Raw genomic sequence first — 20,385 nt, 5'->3', positions numbered from 1 at the left:
TTTGTTTTTCAAATCAATTTTTTTTCAAGTTTTCAAAGTTTTTCAAAATCAAATCTTTTCAAATCATATCTTTTCAATCAAATGTTTTCAAAATCAATTTCTTTCCTTTTTCAAAGATACTTACTAACAATTAATGATTTGATTGAAAATTTCAAGTATGTTGCCTTTTCTGTTGAGGAAGGTTTAATTTTTGAATCATATCTTTTCTTGTTAGGCAAGTCATTAATTTTTAAGATCATATCTTTTAAAATTGTTTTCAAATCATATCTTTTAAAATTGTTTTAAAATCAAATCTTTTTAAAAATGTTTTTCAAATCATATCTTCTCAATCACATCTTTTTTAAAACCAATCATATCTTTTTAATCACATCTTTTTCAAAATAGTTTTCAATCAAATCTTTTTAACTTCTAATTTCAAAATCTTTTTTTTCAAAACTCACTTGATTTCTTTCCCACTCTTATTTTCGAAAATCAAGTAGTGTTTTTCAAAATGTTTTTAAAATCTTTTACTTAATTTTCGAAAATTACTTCCCTCCTTCTCACATCCTTCTATTTATGGACTAACACTATCCCTTAATGCAAAATTCGAACTCCATCTTCTTTGATAAGTTCGAATTTTCTACCTCTGTCTTCCATTTTTCTTTTCCTCTGACACCTCAAGGGATCTCTATACTGTGACATAGAGGATTCCATATTTTCTTGTTCTCTTCTCCTTCATATGAGCAGGAACAAAGACAAAGGCATTCTTGTTGAAGCTGACCCTAAACCTGAAAGGACCTTGAAGAGAAAGCTAAGAGAAGCTAAGGCATAACTCTCTGTTGAGGACCTGACCAAATTCTTCAAAAAAGAAGAACCCATGGCAGCCGAAAACAACAACAATGCCAACAATGCAAGGAAGGTGTTGGGTGACTTTACTGCACCTACTCCCGACTTCTATGGGAGAAGCATCTCTATCCCTGCCATTGGAGCAAACAACTTTGAGCTTAAGCCTCAATTAGTTTCTCTAATGCAACAGAATTGCAAGTTCCATGGACTTCCATTGGAAGATCCTCATCAGTTTTTAGCTGAGTTCTTGCAAATCTGTGACACAGTCAAGACTAATGGGGTTGACCCTGAGGTCTACAGACTGATGCTATTCCCTTTTGCTGTAAGAGACAGAGCTAGAATATGGTTGGACTCTCAACCTAAAGAAATCCTGGACTCTTGGGAAAAGCTAGTCAATGCCTTCTTGGCAAAGTTCTTTCCACCTCAAAAATTGAGTAAGCTTAGAGTGGAAGTCCAAACCTTCAGATAGAAGGATGGAGAATCCCTCTATGAAGCTTGGGAAAGATACAAACAATTAATCAGAAAAGTGTCCCTCAGACATGCTTTCTGAATGGAGCATCATAGGTATTTTCTATGATGGTCTCTCTGAACTGTCCAAGATGTCTTTGGATAGCTCTGCTGGAGGATCTCTTCATCTGAAGAAGACGCCTACAGAAGCTCAAGAGCTCATTGAAATGGTTGCAAATAACCAGTTCATGTACACTTCTGAAAGGAATCCTGTGAACAATGGGACTAGTCAGAAGAAAGAAGTTCTTAAGATTGATGCTCTGAATGCCATACTGGCTCAGAACAAGATATTGACTCAGCAAGTCAATTTGATTTCTCAAAGTCTGTCTGGAATGCAAAATGCACCAAGCAGTACTAAGGATGCTTCATCTGAAGAAGAAGCTTATGATCCTGAGAATCCTTCAATGGAAGAGGTGAATTACCTAGGAGAACCCTATGGAAACACCTATAATTCTTCATGGAGAAATCACCCAAATTTCTCATGGAAGAATCAAGAGAGACCTCAACAAGGTTTCAACAACAATAATGGTGGAAGAAACAGGTTTAGCAATAGCAAGCCTTTTCCATCATCTTCTCAGCAACAGACAGAGAATTCTAAACAGAACCCCTCTGACTTAGCAACCATGGTATCTGATCTAATCAAAACCACTCAAAGTTTCATGACTGAAACAAGGTCCTCCATTAGGAATTTGGAGGCACAAGTGGGACAGCTAAGCAAGAAAATTACTGAACTCCCTCCAAGTACTCTTCCAAGCAATACAGAAGAAAATCCAAAAGGAGAGTGCAAGGCCATCAACATGGCCGAATTTGGAGAGGAAGAAGAGGAAGTGAACGCCATTGAGGAAGACCTCAATGGGCGTGCACTGACCTCCACTGAGTTCCCCAATGAGGAACCATGGGAATCTGAGGCTCAAAATGAGACCATAGAGATTCCAATGGATTTACTTCTGCCATTCATGAGCTCTGATGAGTATTCTTCCTCTGAAGAGGATGAGTATGTCACTGAAGAGCAAGTTGCTAAATACCTTGGAGCAATCATGAAGCTAAATGTCAAGTTATTTGGAAATGAGACTTGGGAGAACAAACCTCCTTTGCTCACCAAAGAACTGGATGACTTGTCTAGGCAGAAATTACCTCAAAAGAAACAAGATCCTGGGAAGTTTTCAATATCTTGTACCATAGGCACCATGACCTTCAAGAAGGCTCTGTGTGACTTAGGGTCAAGTGTAAACCTCATGCCTCTCTCTGTAACGGAGAAGCTAGGGATCTCTGAGGTACAAGCTGCAAGAATCTCACTAGAGATGGCAGACAACTCAAGAAAACAAGCTCATGGACTTGTAGAGGATGTTTTGGTGAAGATTGAGGACCATTACATCCCTACTGATTTCATAGTCCTAGAGACTGGGAAATGCATGGATGAATCTATCATCCTTGGCAGACCCTTCCTAGCCACAGCAAAGGCTGTGATTGATGTTGATGGAGGTGAACTGATCATTCAAGTGAATGAAAAATCCTTTGTGTTTAAGGCTCAAGGATATCCCTCTGTCACCATGGAGAAGAAGCATGAAGAGCTTCTCTCAAATCAGAGACAAACAGAGCCCCCACAGTCAAACTTTAAGTTTGGTGTTGGGAGGCCACAACCAAACTCTAAGTTTGGTGTTGAACCCCCACATTCAAACTTTAAGTTTGGTGTTGGGAGGTTCCAACATTGCTCTGAGTATCTGTGAGGCTCCATGAGAGCCCTCTGTCAAGCTATTGACATTAAAGAAGCGCTTGTTGGGAGGCAACCCAATGATTATATTTTATCTATTTTCCTTTGTTATTTTATGTTTTTTGTAGGTTGATGATCATAAGAAGTCACAAAATCAAGTGAAAAAGCAAAAACAGAATAAAAAACAAGTAGAAAAATAGCACACCCTGGAGGAAGAACCCACTGGCGTTTAAACGCCAGTGAGGCTAGCAGTTGGGCGTTTAACGCCCAGTCTGGCACCATTCTGGGCGTTTAACGCCAGAAAGGGGCACCAGACTGGCGTTAAACGCCAGAAAAGGGCAAGAACCTGGCGTTAAACGCCAGGAATGGGCACCAGCCCGGCGTTTAACGCCAGAATTGGCTCAAAACGTGTTTTTGAATGCCATTTGGTGCAGGGATGACTTTTCCTTAACACCTAAGGACCTGTGGACCCCACAGGATCCCCACCAACCCCACCACCCTCTCTCTTCTTCACCCATTCACCAATCACCCCAATACCTCTTCACTAAAAACCCCCCACCTATCAAATCCCACTATCATCTTCACTCCTTCATTTTCACACACCCTAAACACTACTTCTTCCCCTTTTGGCCGAACCACAAAGCCATCTCCCTCTCTCCATTTTCTTCTTCTTCTACTCTCTTCTTTCTTCTTTTGCTCGAGGACGAGCAAACCTTTTAAGTTTGGTGTGGTAAAAGCGTTGCTTTTCATTTTTCCATAACCATTTATGGCATCCAAGGCCGGAGAAACCTCTAGAAAGAGGAAAAGGAAGGCAAAAGCTTTCACCTCCGAGTCATGGGAGATGGAGAGATTCATCTCAAGGGTGCATCAAGACCACTTCTATGAAGTTGTGGCCATGAAGAAGGGTCAACTTTGATCAAAGGTTGGACCAAGTCCTCATAGATATCTATGAAGAGGGCGCCCAATGGAAGAGAAACTCAAGAGGGAAGCCGGTTCAATTAAGAAGGCATGACCTCAAGCCCATCACTAAGAAAAAGGATGGAGCAAACAAGAGATCCTCCTCCATGAAATTAGAGAAGATCAAAGAATCATGAGAGAGGAGCAACAAAGACAAGGAAGAGATATTGAGGAGCTCAAGCACTCCATAGGATCTTCAAGAGGAAGAACAAGCCGCCATCACTAAGGTGGACCCGTTCTTTAATCTCCTTGTTCTTTACTTTCTTGTTTTTCGAATTTTATGCTTATGGTTATCTATGTTTGTGTCTTATGATCATTAGTGTCTTAGTGTCTATGCCTTAAAGTTATGAATGTCCTATGAATCCATCACCTTTCTTAAAAGAAAACTGTTTTTATTACAAAAGAACAAGAAGTACAGGATTTCAAATTCATCTTTAAAACTAGCTTAATTAGTTTGATGTGGTGACAATACTTTTTGTTTTCTGAATGTATGCTTGAACAGTGCATATGTCTTTTGAATTTGTTGTTCATGAATGTTAAAATTGTTGGCTCTTGAAAGAATGATGAAAAAAGAGACATGTTACTGAGGATCTGAAAAATCATAAAAATGATTCTTGAAGCAAGAAAAAGCAGTGAATACAAAAAAAAAAAAAGAGAAGGAGAAAAACGAAAAAAAAGAGAGAAAGAAAGAGAAAAAGAAAGAAAAAGAAAGAAATAAAGTTGTGATCCAAGGAAAAAAGAGTGTGCTTAAGAACCCTGGACACCTCTAATTGGGGACTTTAGCAAAGCTAAGTCACAATCTGAAAAGGTTCACCCAATTATGTGTCTGTGGCATGTATGTATCCGGTGGTAATACTGGAAGACAGAGTGCTTTGGGCCACGGCCAAGACTCAATAAGTAGCTGTGTTTAAGAATCATCATACTTAACTAGGAGAATCAATAACACTATCCGGATTCTGAGTTCCTAAAGAAGCCAATCATTCTGAATTTCAAAGGATAAAGTGAGATGCCAAAACTGTTCGGAGGCAAAAAGCTACTAGTCCCGCTCATCTAATTTGGAGCTAAGTTTCATTGATAATTGGGAGTCTATAGTATATTCTCTTCTTTTTATCTTATTTGATTTTCAGTTGCTTGGGGACAAGCAACAATTTAAGTTTGGTGTTGTGATGAGCGGATAATTTGTACCCTTTTTGGCATTGTTTTTAGTATGTTTTTAGTAGTTTTTGTTGAGTGCTTAGTATATTTTTATTATTTTTTAGCTAAAATTCACTTTTCTGGACTTTACTATGAGTTTGTGTGTTTTTCTGTGATTTCAGGTATTTTCTGGCTGAAATTGAGGGATCTGAGCAAAAATCTGATCCAGAGACTCAAAAGGACTGCAGATGTTGTTGGATTCTGACCTCCCTGCACTCGAAGTGGATTTTCTGGAGCTACAGAAGCCCAATTGGCGCGCTCTTAACGGCGTTGGAAAGTAGACATCCTGGGCTTTCCAGCAATATATGATAGTCCATACTTTGCCCAAGATTTGATGGCCCAAACCGGCGTTCAAAGTCACCTACAGAAATTCCAGCGTTAAACGCCGGAACTGGCACCTAAATGGGAGTTAAACGCCCAAACTGGCACCAAAGCTGGCGTTTAACTCCAAGAAGAGTCTCTACACGAAAATGCTTCATTGCTCAGCCCAAGCACACACCAAGTGGGCCCGGAAGTGGATTTTTATGTCATTTACTCATCTCTGTACACCCTAGGCTACTAGTTTTCTATAAGTAGGACCTTTTACTATTGTATTTTCATCTTCGGACATCTAGTTCTTAAATTAATTGGGGGCTGGCCTCACGGCCATGCCTAGACCTTGTTCTTATGTATTTTCAACGGTGGAGTTTCTACACACCATAGATTAAGGTGTGGAGCTCTGCTGTACCTCGAGTATTAATGCAATTACTATTGTTCTTCTATTCAATTCTGCTTGTTCTTTGTCCAAGATATCACTTGTTCTTCAACTTGATGAATGTGATGATCCGTGACACTCATCATCATTCTCACTTATGAACAAAGTGACTGACAACCACTTCTGTTCTACAAGCAATCAAGGCTCTAGTGTTTATCTCTTGGATTCCTGATACACGATGCATGGTTGATCGCCTGACAACCGAGTGCTCGCCTGACAAACGAGCCAGCCATTCCGTGAGATCAGAGTCTTCGTGGTATAGGCGAGAACTGATGGCGGCATTCAAGAGAATCCGGAAGGTCTAACCTTGTCTGTGGTATTCTGAGTAGGATTCAATGATTGAATGACTGTGACGTGCTTCAAACTCCTAGCAGGCGGGGCGTTAGTGACAGACGCAAAAGAATCGATGGATTCTATTCCGGCCTGACCGAGAACCGACAGCTGATTAGCCATATGCTGTGACAGAGCATAGGAACATTTTCACTGAGAGGATGGGAGGTAGCCACTGACAACGGTGAAACCCTTGCATAAGCTTGCCATGGAAAGGAGTAAGAAGGATTGGATGAAGACAGTAGGAAAGCAGAGAGACGGAAGGGAAAGCATCTTCATACGCTTATCTGAAGCTCACCAATGATATACATAAGTATCTCTATCTTTATCTTTATGTTTTATTCATCATCTATACCCATTTGAGTCTGCCTGACTGAGATTTACAAGGTGACCATAGCTTGCTTCATACCAACAATCTCCATGGGATCGACCCTTACTCACGTAAGGTATTACTTGGACGACCCAGTGCACTTGCTGGTTAGTTGTGCGAAGTTGTAGTGATCACAATTTCGTGCACCAAGTTTTTGGCGCCGTTGCCGGGGATTGTTCGAGTATGGACAACTGACGGTTCATCTTGTTGCTTAGATTAGGTATTATTTTTCTTCAGAGTTCTTAAGAATGAATTCTAGTGTTTCAAGGTGATGTTCTTATCATCACCAAAGCTGATTGATCATCATCAATTTAGCTCTTGAATGCAATGTCCTGCTGAAGCTTAGCTAGCTATGTCTAATTCCTTTAGACTAAAGCTTTAGACTAACATTGCATGATTCCTGGAATTCTCATTAAGAATTTTGATACCTTTATTTTCTTCTTCCACTTAATTTTCGAAAAATCCAAAAAAAAATTACAAAATCATAAAAACCAAAAAAATATTTCTTGTTTGAGTCTAGAGTCTCATCTTAAGTTTGGTGTCAATTGCATGTTTCTATTCTTCTTGCATTTTTCAAATTCATTCATGTGTCTTAAGGATTTTCAAGTAATTCTTGATGATTTCTTACTCTAATCTTTGAATTCTCTTGACTTGAGTGTTTATGTGTCTCATATGCATTCTCATTAGTGTCAGTAGTATACAAACTGCTAAGTTTGGTGTCTTGCATGCATTGTTATTTGATTTTAGTTGCATTTGGATTATTAAAAATCCAAAAAAATTTTTATTTGTGTCTTTTCAAGTCAATAATACAGAGAATTGAAGATTCAGAACATACTGCAGAGGAATTATACAGAAAAAGCTGGGCATTCAAAATGCCCAGTGAAGAAGACAGACTGGCGTTTAAACGCCAGCCAGGGTGCCTGGCTGGGCGTTTAACGCCCAAAAGGGTAGAGTTTTGGGCGTTAAACGCCAGAATGTGCACCATTCTGGGCGTTTAACGCCAGGATGGCACAAGGGGGAAGATTTTGTTTTTCAAATCAATTTTTTTTCAAGTTTTCAAAGTTTTTCAAAATCAAATCTTTTTCAAATCATATCTTTTCAATCAAATGTTTTCAAAATCAATTTCTTTCCTTTTTCAAAGATACTTACTAACAATTAATGATTTGATTGAAAATTTCAAGTATGTTGCCTTTTCTGTTGAGGAAGGTTTAATTTTTGAATCATATCTTTTCTTGTTAGGCAAGTCATTAATTTTTAAGATCATATCTTTTAAAATTGTTTTCAAATCATATCTTTTAAAATTGTTTTAAAATCAAATCTTTTTAAAAATGTTTTTCAAATCATATCTTCTCAATCACATCTTTTTTAAAACCAATCATATCTTTTTAATCACATCTTTTTCAAAATAGTTTTCAATCAAATCTTTTTAACTTCTAATTTCAAAATCTTTTTTTTCAAAAATCACTTGATTTCTTTCCCACTCTTATTTTCGAAAATCAAGTAGTGTTTTTCAAAATGTTTTTAAAATCTTTTACTTAATTTTCGAAAATTACTTCCCTCCTTCTCACATCCTTCTATTTATGGACTAACACTATCCCTTAATGCAAAATTCGAACTCCATCTTCTTTGATAAGTTCGAATTTTCTACCTCAGTCTTCCATTTTTCTTTTCCTCTAACACCTCAAGGGATCTCTATACTGTGACATAGAGGATTCCATATTTTCTTGTTCTCTTCTCCTTCATATGAGCAGGAACAAAGACAAAGGCATTCTTGTTGAAGCTGACCCTGAACCTGAAAGGACCTTGAAGCGAAAGCTAAGAGAAGCTAAGGCATAACTCTCTGTTGAGGACCTGACCGAATTCTTCAAAAAAGAAGAACCCATGGCAGCCGAAAACAACAACAATGCCAACAATGCAAGGAAGGTGTTGGGTGACTTTACTGCACCTACTCCCGACTTCTATGGGAGAAGCATCTCTATCCCTGCCATTGGAGCAAACAACTTTGAGCTTAAGCCTCAATTAGTTTCTCTAATGCAACAGAATTGCAAGTTCCATGGACTTCCATTGGAAGATCCTCATCAGTTTTTAGCTGAGTTCTTGCAAATCTGTGACACAGTCAAGACTAATGGGGTTGACCCTGAGGTCTACAGACTGATGCTATTCCCTTTTGCTGTAAGAGACAGAGCTAGAATATGGTTGGACTCTCAACCTAAAGAAAGCCTGGACTCTTGGGAAAAGCTAGTCAATGCCTTCTTGGCAAAGTTCTTTCCACCTCAAAAATTGAGTAAGCTTAGAGTGGAAGTCCAAACCTTCAGACAGAAGGATGGAGAATCCCTCTATGAAGCTTGGGAAAGATACAAACAATTAATCAGAAAGTGTCCCTCAGACATGCTTTCTGAATGGAGCATCATAGGTATTTTCTATGATGGTCTCTCTGAACTGTCCAAGATGTCTTTGGATAGCTCTGCTGGAGGATCTCTTCATCTGAAGAAGACGCCTACAGAAGCTCAAGAGCTCATTGAAATGGTTGCAAATAACCAGTTCATGTACACTTCTGAAAGGAATCCTGTGAACAATGGGACTAGTCAGAAGAAAGGAGTTCTTAAGATTGATGCTCTGAATGCCATACTGGCTCAGAACAAGATATTGACTCAGCAAGTCAATTTGATTTCTCAAAGTCTGTCTGGAATGCAAAATGCACCAAGCAGTACTAAGGATGCTTCATCTGAAGAAGAAGCTTATAATCTTGAGAATCCTTCAATGGAAGAGGTGAATTACCTAGGAGAACCCTATGGAAACACCTATAATTCTTCATGGAGAAATCACCCAAATTTCTCATGGAAGAATCAAGAGAGACCACAACAAGGTTTCAACAACAATAATGGTGGAAGAAACAGGTTTAGCAATAGCAAGCCTTTTCCATCATCTTCTCAGCAACAGACAGAGAATTCTAAACAGAACCCCTCTGACTTAGCAACCATGGTATCTGATCTAATCAAAACCACTCAAAGTTTCATGACTGAAACAAGGTCCTCCATTAGGAATTTGGAGGCACAAGTGGGACAGCTAAGCAAGAAAATTACTGAACTCCCTCCAAGTACTCTTCCAAGCAATACAGAAGAAAATCCAAAAGAAGAGTGCAAGGCCATCAACATGGCCGAATTTGGAGAGGAAGAAGAGGAAGTGAACGCCACTGAGGAAGACCTCAATGGGCGTGCACTGACCTCCACTGAGTTCCCCAATGAGGAACCATGGGAATCTGAGGCTCAAAATGAGACCATAGAGATTCCAATGGATTTACTTCTGCCATTCATGAGCTCTGATGAGTATTCTTCCTCTGAAGAGGATGAGTATGTCACTGAAGAGCAAGTTGCTAAATACCTTGGAGCAATCATGAAGCTAAATGTCAAGTTATTTGGAAATGAGACTTGGGAGAACAAACCTCCTTTGCTCACCAAAGAACTGGATGACTTGTCTAGGCAGAAATTACCTCAAAAGAAACAAGATCCTGGGAAGTTTTCAATACCTTGTACCATAGGCACCATGACCTTCAAGAAGGCTCTGTGTGACTTAGGGTCAAGTGTAAACCTCATGCCTCTCTCTGTAATGGAGAAGCTAGGGATCTCTGAGGTACAAGCTGCAAGAATCTCACTAGAGATGGCAGACAACTCAAGAAAACAAGCTCATGGACTTGTAGAGGATGTTTTGGTGAAGATTGAGGACCATTACATCCCTACTGATTTCATAGTCTTAGAGACTGGGAAATGCATGGATGAATCTATCATCCTTGGCAGACCCTTCCTAGCCACAGCAAAGGCTGTGATTGATGTTGATAGAGGTGAACTGATCATTCAAGTGAATAAAAAATCCTTTGTGTTTAAGGCTCAAGGATATCCCTCTGTCACCATGGAGAAGAAGCATGAAGAGCTTCTCTCAAATCAGAGACAAACAGAGCCCCCACAGTCAAACTTTAAGTTTGGTGTTGGGAGGCCACAACCAAACTCTAAGTTTGGTGTTGAACCCCCACATTCAAACTCTAAGTTTGGTGTTGGGAGGTTCCAACATTGCTCTGAGTATCTGTGAGGCTCCATGAGAGCCCTCTGTCAAGCTATTGACATTAAAGAAGCGCTTGTTGGGAGGCAACCCAATGATTATATTTTATCTATTTTCCTTTGTTATTTTATGTTTTTTGTAGGTTGATGATCATAAGAAGTCACAAAATCAAGTGAAAAAGCAAAAACAGAATGAAAAACAGGAAGAAAAACAGCACACCCTGGAGGAAGAACCCACTGGCGTTTAAACGCCAGTGAGGCTAGCAGTTGGGCATTTAACGCCCAGTCTGGCACCATTCTGGGCGTTTAACGCCAGAAAGGGGCACCAGACTGGCGTTAAACGCCAGAAAAGGGCAAGAACCTGGCGTTAAACGCCAGGAATGGGCACCAGCCCGGCGTTTAACGCCAGAATTGGCTGAAAACGTGTTTTTGAATGCCATTTGGTGCAGGGATGACTTTTCCTTGACACCTAAGGACCTGTGGACCCCACAGGATCCCCACCAACCCCACCACCCTCTCTCTTCTTCACCCATTCACCAATCACCCCAATACCTCTTCACTAAAAACCCCCCACCTATCAAATCCCACTATCATCTTCACTCCTTCATTTTCACACACCCTAAACACTACTTCTTCCCCTTTTGGCCGAACCACAAAGCCATCTCCCTCTCCTCCATTTCTTCTTCTTCTACTCTCTTCTTTCTTCTTTTGCTCGAGGACGAGCAAACCTTTTAAGTTTGGTGTGGTAAAAGCGTTGCTTTTCGTTTTTCCATAACCATTTATGGCATCCAAGGCCGGAGAAACCTCTAGAAAGAGGAAAAGGAAGGCAAAAGCTTTCACCTCCGAGTCATGGGAGATGGAGAGATTCATCTCAAGGGTGCATCAAGACCACTTCTATGAAGTTGTGGCCATGAAGAAGGGTCAACTTTGATCAAAGGTTGGACCAAGTCCTCATAGATATCTATGAAGAGGGCACCCAATGGAAGAGAAACTCAAGAGGGAAGCCGGTTCAATTAAGAAGGCATGACCTCAAGCCCATCACTAAGAAAAGGATGGAGCAAACAAGAGATCCTCCTCCATGAAATTAGAGAAGATCAAAGAATCATGAGAGAGGAGCAACAAAGACAAGGAAGAGACATTGAGGAGCTCAAGCACTCCATAGGATCTTCAAGAGGAAGAACAAGCCGCCATCACTAAGGTGGACCCGTTCTTTAATCTCCTTGTTCTTTACTTTCTTGTTTTTCGAATTTTATGCTTATGGTTATCTATGTTTGTGTCTTATGATCATTAGTGTCTTAGTGTCTATGCCTTAAAGTTATGAATGTCCTATGAATCCATCACCTTTCTTAAAAGAAAACTGTTTTTATTACAAAAGAACAAGAAGTACAGGATTTCAAATTCATCTTTAAAACTAGCTTAATTAGTTTGATGTGGTGACAATACTTTTTGTTTTCTGAATGTATGCTTGAACAGTGCATATGTCTTTTGAATTTGTTGTTCATGAATGTTAAAATTGTTGTCTCTTGAAAGAATGATGAAAAAAGAGACATGTTACTGAGGATCTGAAAAATCATAAAAATGATTCTTGAAGCAAGAAAAAGCAGTGAATACAAAAAAAAAAAGAGAAGGAGAAAAACGAAAAAAAAAGAGAGAAAGAAAGAGAAAAAGAAAGAAAAAGAAAGAAATAAAGTTGTGATCCAAGGCAAAAAGAGTGTGCTTAAGAACCCTGGACACCTCTAATTGGGGACTTTAGCAAAGCTAAGTCACAATCTGAAAAGGTTCACCCAATTATGTGTCTGTGGCATGTATGTATCCGGTGGTAATACTGGAAGACAGAGTGCTTTGGGCCACGGCCAAGACTCAATAAGTAGCTGTGTTTAAGAATCATCATACTTAACTAGGAGAATCAATAACACTATCCGGATTCTGAGTTCCTAAAGAAGCCAATCATTCTGAATTTCAAAGGATAAAGTGAGATGCCAAAACTGTTCGGAGGCAAAAAGCTACTAGTCCCGCTCATCTAATTTGGAGCTAAGTTTCATTGATAATTTGGAGTCTATAGTATATTCTCTTCTTTTTATCTTATTTGATTTTCAGTTGCTTGGGGACAAGCAACAATTTAAGTTTGGTGTTGTGATGAGCGGATAATTTGTACCCTTTTTGGCATTGTTTTTAGTATGTTTTTAGTAGTTTTAGTTGAGTTCTTAGTATATTTTTATTAGTTTTTAGCTAAAATTCAGTTTTCTGGACTTTACTATGAGTTTGTGTGTTTTTCTGTGATTTCAGGTATTTTCTGGCTGAAATTGAGGGATCTGAGCAAAAATCTGATCCTGAGACTCAAAAGGACTGCAGATGCTGTTGGATTCTGACCTCCCTGCACTCGAAGTAGATTTTCTGGAGCTACAGAAGCCCAATTGGCGCGCTCTCAACGGCGTTGGAAAGTAGACATCCTGGGCTTTCCAGCAATATATGATAGTCCATACTTTGTCCAAGATTTGATGGCCCAAACCGGCGTTCAAAGTCACCTACAGAAATTCCAGCGTTAAACGCCGGAACTGGCACCTAAATGGGAGTTAAACGCCCAAACTGGCACCAAAGCTGGCGTTTAACTCCAAGAAGAGTCTCTACACGAAAATGCTTCATTGCTCAGCCCAAGCACACACCAAGTGGGCCCGGAAGTGGATTTTTATGTCATTTACTCATCTCTGTACACCCTAGGCTACTAGTTTTCTATAAGTAGGACCTTTTACTATTGTATTTTCATCTTCGGACATCTAGTTCTTAAATTAATTGGGGGCTGGCCTCACGGCCATGCCTAGACCTTGTTCTTATGTATTTTCAACGGTGGAGTTTCTACACACCATATATTAAGGTGTGGAGCTCTGCTGTACCTCGAGTATTAATACAATTACTATTGTTCTTCTATTCAATTCTGCTTGTTCTTTGTCCAAGATATCACTTGTTCTTCAACTTGATGAATGTGATGATCCGTGACACTCATCATCATTCTCACTTATGAACAAAGTGACTGACAACCACTTCTGTTCTACAAGCAATCAAGGCTCTAGTGTTTATCTCTTGGATTCTTGATACACGATGCATGGTTGATCGCCTGACAACCGAGTGCTCGCCTGACAAACGAGCCAGCCATTCCGTGAGATCAGAGTCTTCGTGGTATAGGCGAGAACTGATGGCGGCATTCAAGAGAATCCGGAAGGTCTAACCTTGTCTGTGGTATTCTGAGTAGGATTCAATGATTGAATGACTGTGACGTGCTTCAAACTCCTAGCAGGCGGGGCGTTAGTGACAGACGCAAAAGAATCGATGGATTCTATTCCGGCCTGACCGAGAACCGACAGCTGATTAGCCATATGCTGTGACAGAGCATAGGAACATTTTCACTGAGAGGATGGGAGGTAGCCACTGACAACGGTGAAACCCTTGCATAAGCTTGCCATGGAAAGGAGTAAGAAGGATTGGATGAAGACAGTAGGAAAGCAGAAAGACGGAAGGGAAAGCATCTTCATACGCTTATCTGAAGCTCTCACCAATGATATACATAAGTATCTCTATCTTTATCTTTATGTTTTATTCATCATCTATACCCATTTGAGTCTGCCTGACTGAGATTTACAAGGTGACCATAGCTTGCTTCATACCAACAATCTCCGTGGGATCGACCCTTACTCACGTAAGGTATTACTTGGACGACCCAGTGCACTTGCTGGTTAGTTGTGCGAAGTTGTAGTGATCACAATTTCGTGCACCATGCACCAGTAACCCAAGGATATAGTGCCTGGCACACTCTTGCAGCAGAAAAGGTTATTAATCATAATTCATTACTAGGGACATAGTGCCTTGTATACTATTGTACTTAACTCTAGGATATAGTACCTGGCACACTCTCAACATTCAACAAGATCATCATTCCTTTTTGAGCTATCATCATACTTGACCCAAGGATATAGTGCCTGGCACACTCTCAACATTCAACAAGTTCATCACTCCTTTCTGAGTCCTCAACTCATCATAAATTCATAATCATCATCATTTTCTATTTTCTCAAATTCGCCATCAACTATCATCACCTCTTAAGTCCTCTTAGTCATCCCCAATATAGTATTCCATCCGCTCACCCACCACTTTAGCAACTTAAACCTCCGTCTTCTAAACTCATAACCAAAAATACCCCTTTTAATTCACTTATTGTTTTTTCCCTTGATTCAATATCCAAAAACTGGCAAAAAGGTTTTTAATAAGTGTTACAGAAGTTTGCAAGCTTGTCAGGAAAGTAAAACAGTTAAAAACAAGGTTTTTATTGAAAAATAGAGTAGTGTGCGTACGCATAGAGTTGTGCGTACGCACGCCTAGAAGAGTTTTCCCAGCTTGTGCGTACGCATGACGTAGTGTGTACGTACAACTTGCAAATTTCACAGAGTGTGTGCGCACCAAAGTGTGCGAACACTCTCAACAGTAGACATATCCCTGTGTGTGCATACACACTAAAGTGTGTGTACGAACGTTTTCAAAAATCACAAGGTGTGGATGCGCACAAAGGGGTGTGTATGCACAAGTCAAAACATGGGCCTTGTTCAGAGGACGTGCACAGCAGTGTGTGTGCGCACACAAACCGAAAATAACAAATTCTGCAACATCAAAGAATTCAGATTTTTCGACACCAACTTCCAACGATAATATCTTCTTCTACAAAATTCCAAAATCTACAAAATCTGTACCGTTTTAAAGCTCTTGTAATTATCTTTAATTTGATACAAAATTTGTTTAATTTCAAAAATTGTAGCTCAAGATATGATCTGCGAAAGTTAGCCTAAAACCCATTTTTACCAAAACCTTAAAAACTCGAATTCACTAAATCTCTCAATTCAAAACCAAACTACTCACAATTCAAACAATACCAAAACAACACAAAGGTGCATACCACTCATTTCTTAAAAATCAATCGTTCAATCATCTAATCCATTTAATACTCACCTCATCCAACTTTAACATTCAACCTAAGTTCACATCAAATTCGTTCAACAACCATTCAATATCAACACCAACCATAAGATTCAAAATCCAAAATCATCATCAACTTATATCATCACACATCATAATCATCAATATCCTTCATTCTAAACCATCACAAACATTTTACATTATCTTATTATCATAAATTTTCATAATCCTCATTATTCATCAATATAACTAATCACCATCAATACTCATGAACACCAATAATTTCCAACAATCATCGTCAACCACAATAATCCAGTACAAACAACAATTAACGTCAATTCACATATAATTATTCATACATCAATATCATTCAATCCTATCTTAGGGTCAACTAGTCTAAGTGTCCAAAAACATTACATATTACATAAAGAAAACTGAAACCATATGTTGGTCGATCCTTAATATGCACAAAACACCAAAACGAAGCCACTAAACTCGATCCAAAGTCTCAAACCAACTCCAACAAATACCAAAACTCAATCTAACATCACATAAAATAAAAACATCAAACCTAGGGTTCACAAAAACAACTAAATACAAGGGTTTAGTAAAACCTTACCTTACCCAATGAGATTAGGGATAAAACTCAACAATATTCCAATACTAGATCACCCCTAAATAACCAAAATCACAAAATCTACTCAGAAGCCAAATGTAAAAATGATAATTTACTTAGGGCAGAAAACTAGAGCTTGAGACTTAATTTCTTACAAGCTTTGCTTAGATAGAAATGAAGAACTTGACAAGAGCTTTGCGTGGCCACAAATGACTCATCAATCGGAGCTTCGTAGCTCAAGATATGATCAAATCAAGGTTGGGGTGAATAGTAAAACCCCAACCCTTCTCTTCTCTCTTCTCATCAGCGCCTCCCCTCTCTCAATTAGGGTAAAATGAGCTCAAAGCTCATTAAAGGATGCATATATATGTTGGGGTTGGGCCCAACTTAAACCCGATCTAACCCGTTAGTGTTTTAGATTTATTTGGCCCACTTTGGACCAAAACATTTAAGATTAGCGCCCGGTTTTCGATTTTCAAATTATTTTTATCCTTTCAAAATAATAAATCAATTTTCAAAATCTTATAATTCTCAAAATATGGTACCAGACAGTCTAAAGCTGGTACTGAATCCAAATTTTACCTTTATTTTTCTCAAAATTCACTGAATCCAAATTTTACCTTTAAAGTTTCAAATTAAAATTTCGAAATTTTGATTCTACTTCAGGCACTTAAAAATTATTATTTTATTAAAACGGTTATGCCGGTTCATACATTCGAGGTTTATACCATTGGATTTATTCCGACGCTAAATCTGACGGTATCCGATGAATTTCTTATAGTGAATATAATTCAAATTTCAAGTATGAGTATATGACCTATTTGTTGTTATTTATCCCAAAAATATCACTACAAGAAAAATACCCATTCAGGTACACTTGAAAAGTGTAGCTAAAAGTAAAAAAAAATGATGCCTTAGGCTACGGCTACGCTTTTTGGGGTGATTCCTATTCGGCCGTTGCCTATTCTCAAAGGCTACGCTTTTCTACACCATGGGCTTGGCATTTGAGAATAGGCTACGCTTTTCAAGTGATGCTATTCAGGATCAAAGCTATGCTTTTCAGCTTTCATTCTTCCAGAATAGGATACGCTTTTCAACGCTACTGTATCACTTGTAAAGCGTAGCCCCATTGTATACCATAGCTACTTTTTATAAGCGTAGCCTTAGGTCCCTCTTTTTTTTTTGGGTATACTATAGCTACTGTATATAAGTGTAGCCTTAGGTCTTTTTTTTTAACATAATAGTTAATATGATTACATGTATAATAATTCTGTATTTTTTATTAAATGAATTAAATATTATAAAAAAAATAAATACATAATTATACTAAATAATTTCTTTAAATAATAAAAATTATCTCTAACCAAAATATATTTATATTATAATAATGATCCAAAAGTACTAGAATGAAGTTAATTGTAAAAATTCATACATCTCACACTAAAGTAAGCATAGCCATATCAAAATAGCCATAATACCACTTAGAATTTACTACTAATGCTCTACAAAAAAGATCCTACATAAATATCTTCTAATAAAAGTCATTAGTCAACTATACATGTATCCATTCCCAACACTACTCTATCTTAGCCAATAAACGACAATAATAATAAACTTAATCTTCGTTATTATCCTGCATAATTATATAGAAAAATAGTTAGTAAAATATTCATAATGACATTCGCAATTATAAAAATTAAAAAATCAAACTCAAAACTATCAATGACTAATATCATTAATTCTTTCTGTATAGTGTACAAGTTTCACCAATGCATAGTAGTGTTTAACAAATCCAAATTTAGAATTCAAAAATAAAAAAAGCATAACCTATGATTGCGATAAGAATTGCACAAAATCAGATTATGGGTTCCATGTGATTGCATACAATGCGCTCCCTTGTCTGCCAGTTACTATGCCCCTCTGGTATACTGCCTAATCCTGTTCATCTATCTATCTATCTATCTATATGATTTGCTATGGTTGTTAAAACTGTAATATTATGGTAGCAATTGCAATTGTGTGATTGTAGCAATTTAAAACTATAATTTAGAATTTCATCATGCAAGAACTACTTATGTTTGAATGGTAGGCTTTGAAGGGAATGTACATAGTTCTTGTTTTTGAAGTTAGAAAGTTATAATATAAGCCATTAGTCTCTAGAATGCTGTTTGAGTCGAGTCTGGCTTTACTACAAGGGAAAGCTCCCAAAATACCAGGTGTTTTTTTAATAATAATAAATAATAAAACAATCTGTCACACTCATACATGGGATTTTGTTTAAGGTAAATAAATGTTGAACCACTTGAATTAACAAAATGTAACGTAATGTAAACCAACCACTTGAGCTAGTGCCACCATATATATATATATATATATATATATATATATATATATATATATATATCAAAAGAAAGTCTTTTTTTTTGTTCTGGATTGTCAATAGCCTCGATTGCATCAAATAAGAGATCTTGATCTTTGGATAAAACATTAATTTGCTTGATATCTGAATCAGAGGATGACTCAACATCATCAAGTTGTACATTGTTGATATTATTATCAGAAGATTCTGGTCCAGAGTTATCATCTGAACTTTCAATCATAAGATTATTAATCTGATCCTCAATCTGAGGATCAAGGTTCAGATTATTAATCTTTCTTTTTAACCGACAATATTTGCTAACATGTCCTGGTTTTTTACATGTGTAACAAATAATGGGGTTTTTCTGGGGATACTTTTGAAAATTTTTTTGGAAACCTGTTTCATTTTTAGGTTTTTGAAAACCTTTTTTGAATCTTCTGAAATTCTTTTCACGGTTGAGTTTAAAGACTTTTCTGTTGGAAGGTCTTTTAGATTTCCTTAGATGACAAGCAGGAAGACCAAATTGTTCACAGAAAGTTCCCAAATCGATACGATTTTGAGTTTTCTCATGAGCAAGTTGCCTTTGGATTTTATCATCTTGACAAATCTTTAGGGCAACCTTTTGGATAAAAGAAATGAGTTGGCCATAACTTAACTCATCATAGGGTATTATCCCGTCTGGAGTTAAGCTACGAATTTTGTCCCTTACCTTATCTCCAAGTGATTTGGGGAGTCCAACAAGGAATTTTTCTTTCCAGAAAGGTTGTTGACTGTCTTCTCTGGTATAAACCCTAGTAAGAAAGGTATCTTTATACCATCGAAAGTCAGACAAAGTTTTGCATCTAAGATTGGAAAGCAGTTCCGCAGAACGATCTTTCCAAAGAGATGGATCACCAATGAAGTGGCTTGCTATGGTAAAAATTAAGGTATTGACAGCATCGGGGATAGGTTCCCCATCGTCACTAATGATGGGTTCGTTCTGGTCGTTGACTTTTATGGCAGAAAAGATTGAGTGTTTTTGGTTATCGGAAAGGTAGTTATCCCACCATCCCTTCAGTTGACCACTAAACCCGGAAACAATAACATTGGCTATAGCTTCTTCAGAGGTATCATGGGCTGCTTGATAGGCTATTCCTACCATTGTCATATGCTGGAGCATACTCATGATATTATATTCCGTTTTGCCATCTATATTCCATTCATAGACATTATTGGCATTGAAGCTAACAAAACCTAGTTCTCTTTCTTCGAGAGCTAGATCTGGAGCGGATAAACGATTATAACCATACGTAGAGGGTTTAGTTAAACCCTTCCACTTGGTCAGGGAGTTGCTCATATATATATATATATATATATATATATATAAACATAGCCTTAATTGGAAATCAAATTGTTAATAGGAGGCCAATCATGACAATTCCCCTAGTGTTAATCTCACAGTAATATCAATCAAGATATCCGATCAAAAGACTAATTTAACTCTTCTTATTTAATTTTTTAACTCTTCTTCCTCCTATTTATTTGCAGCATCCTTAATGAATCATTAACAATAAAACACAAAATATAATCAAAGTCTAGGAAAATATTACCAAGCCTTTGAATTTGAATTTTCCTATTTAATCATTTTTCTTACTTTACAGTACAAAAGGTTTCACAGAGTAGCTCATCAAATTCACATCCATTTACTTAAATAATACTGACACATTTCATCAAACATCTGGTGAACAAAAGCATTCTCAACAGCTAGCTCA

The 20,385-nt window shown here is 37.9% G+C and overlaps 1 protein-coding gene and 1 non-coding gene across 2 annotated transcripts; both read right to left on the bottom strand.

Moving 5' to 3' along the window:
- Positions 1-8,934: 8,934 nt before the first annotated feature.
- Positions 8,935-9,042, bottom strand: LOC130942671 (small nucleolar RNA R71). Its single transcript, XR_009071235.1, has one exon. It is a non-coding gene; the product is annotated as a small nucleolar RNA R71 (small nucleolar RNA).
- An 8,848-nt stretch (positions 9,043-17,890) lies between these two features.
- LOC130939733 (uncharacterized) lies at positions 17,891-19,775 on the bottom strand. The gene is made up of 3 exons (XM_057867819.1): positions 19,058-19,775; positions 18,762-18,961; positions 17,891-17,908 (listed from the first exon to the last, which is right to left on the bottom strand). Exons 1-3 carry the CDS (start codon positions 19,773-19,775, stop codon positions 17,891-17,893), a joined length of 936 nt encoding a protein of 311 aa, XP_057723802.1.
- Positions 19,776-20,385: the final 610 nt, after the last annotated feature.

This window comes from Arachis stenosperma, chromosome 7 (genome assembly GCF_014773155.1).
Source record: "Arachis stenosperma cultivar V10309 chromosome 7, arast.V10309.gnm1.PFL2, whole genome shotgun sequence".
Taxonomy (NCBI): Eukaryota; Viridiplantae; Streptophyta; class Magnoliopsida; order Fabales; family Fabaceae; genus Arachis; species Arachis stenosperma.
This window is presented reverse-complemented; position numbering and strand designations above follow the sequence as displayed.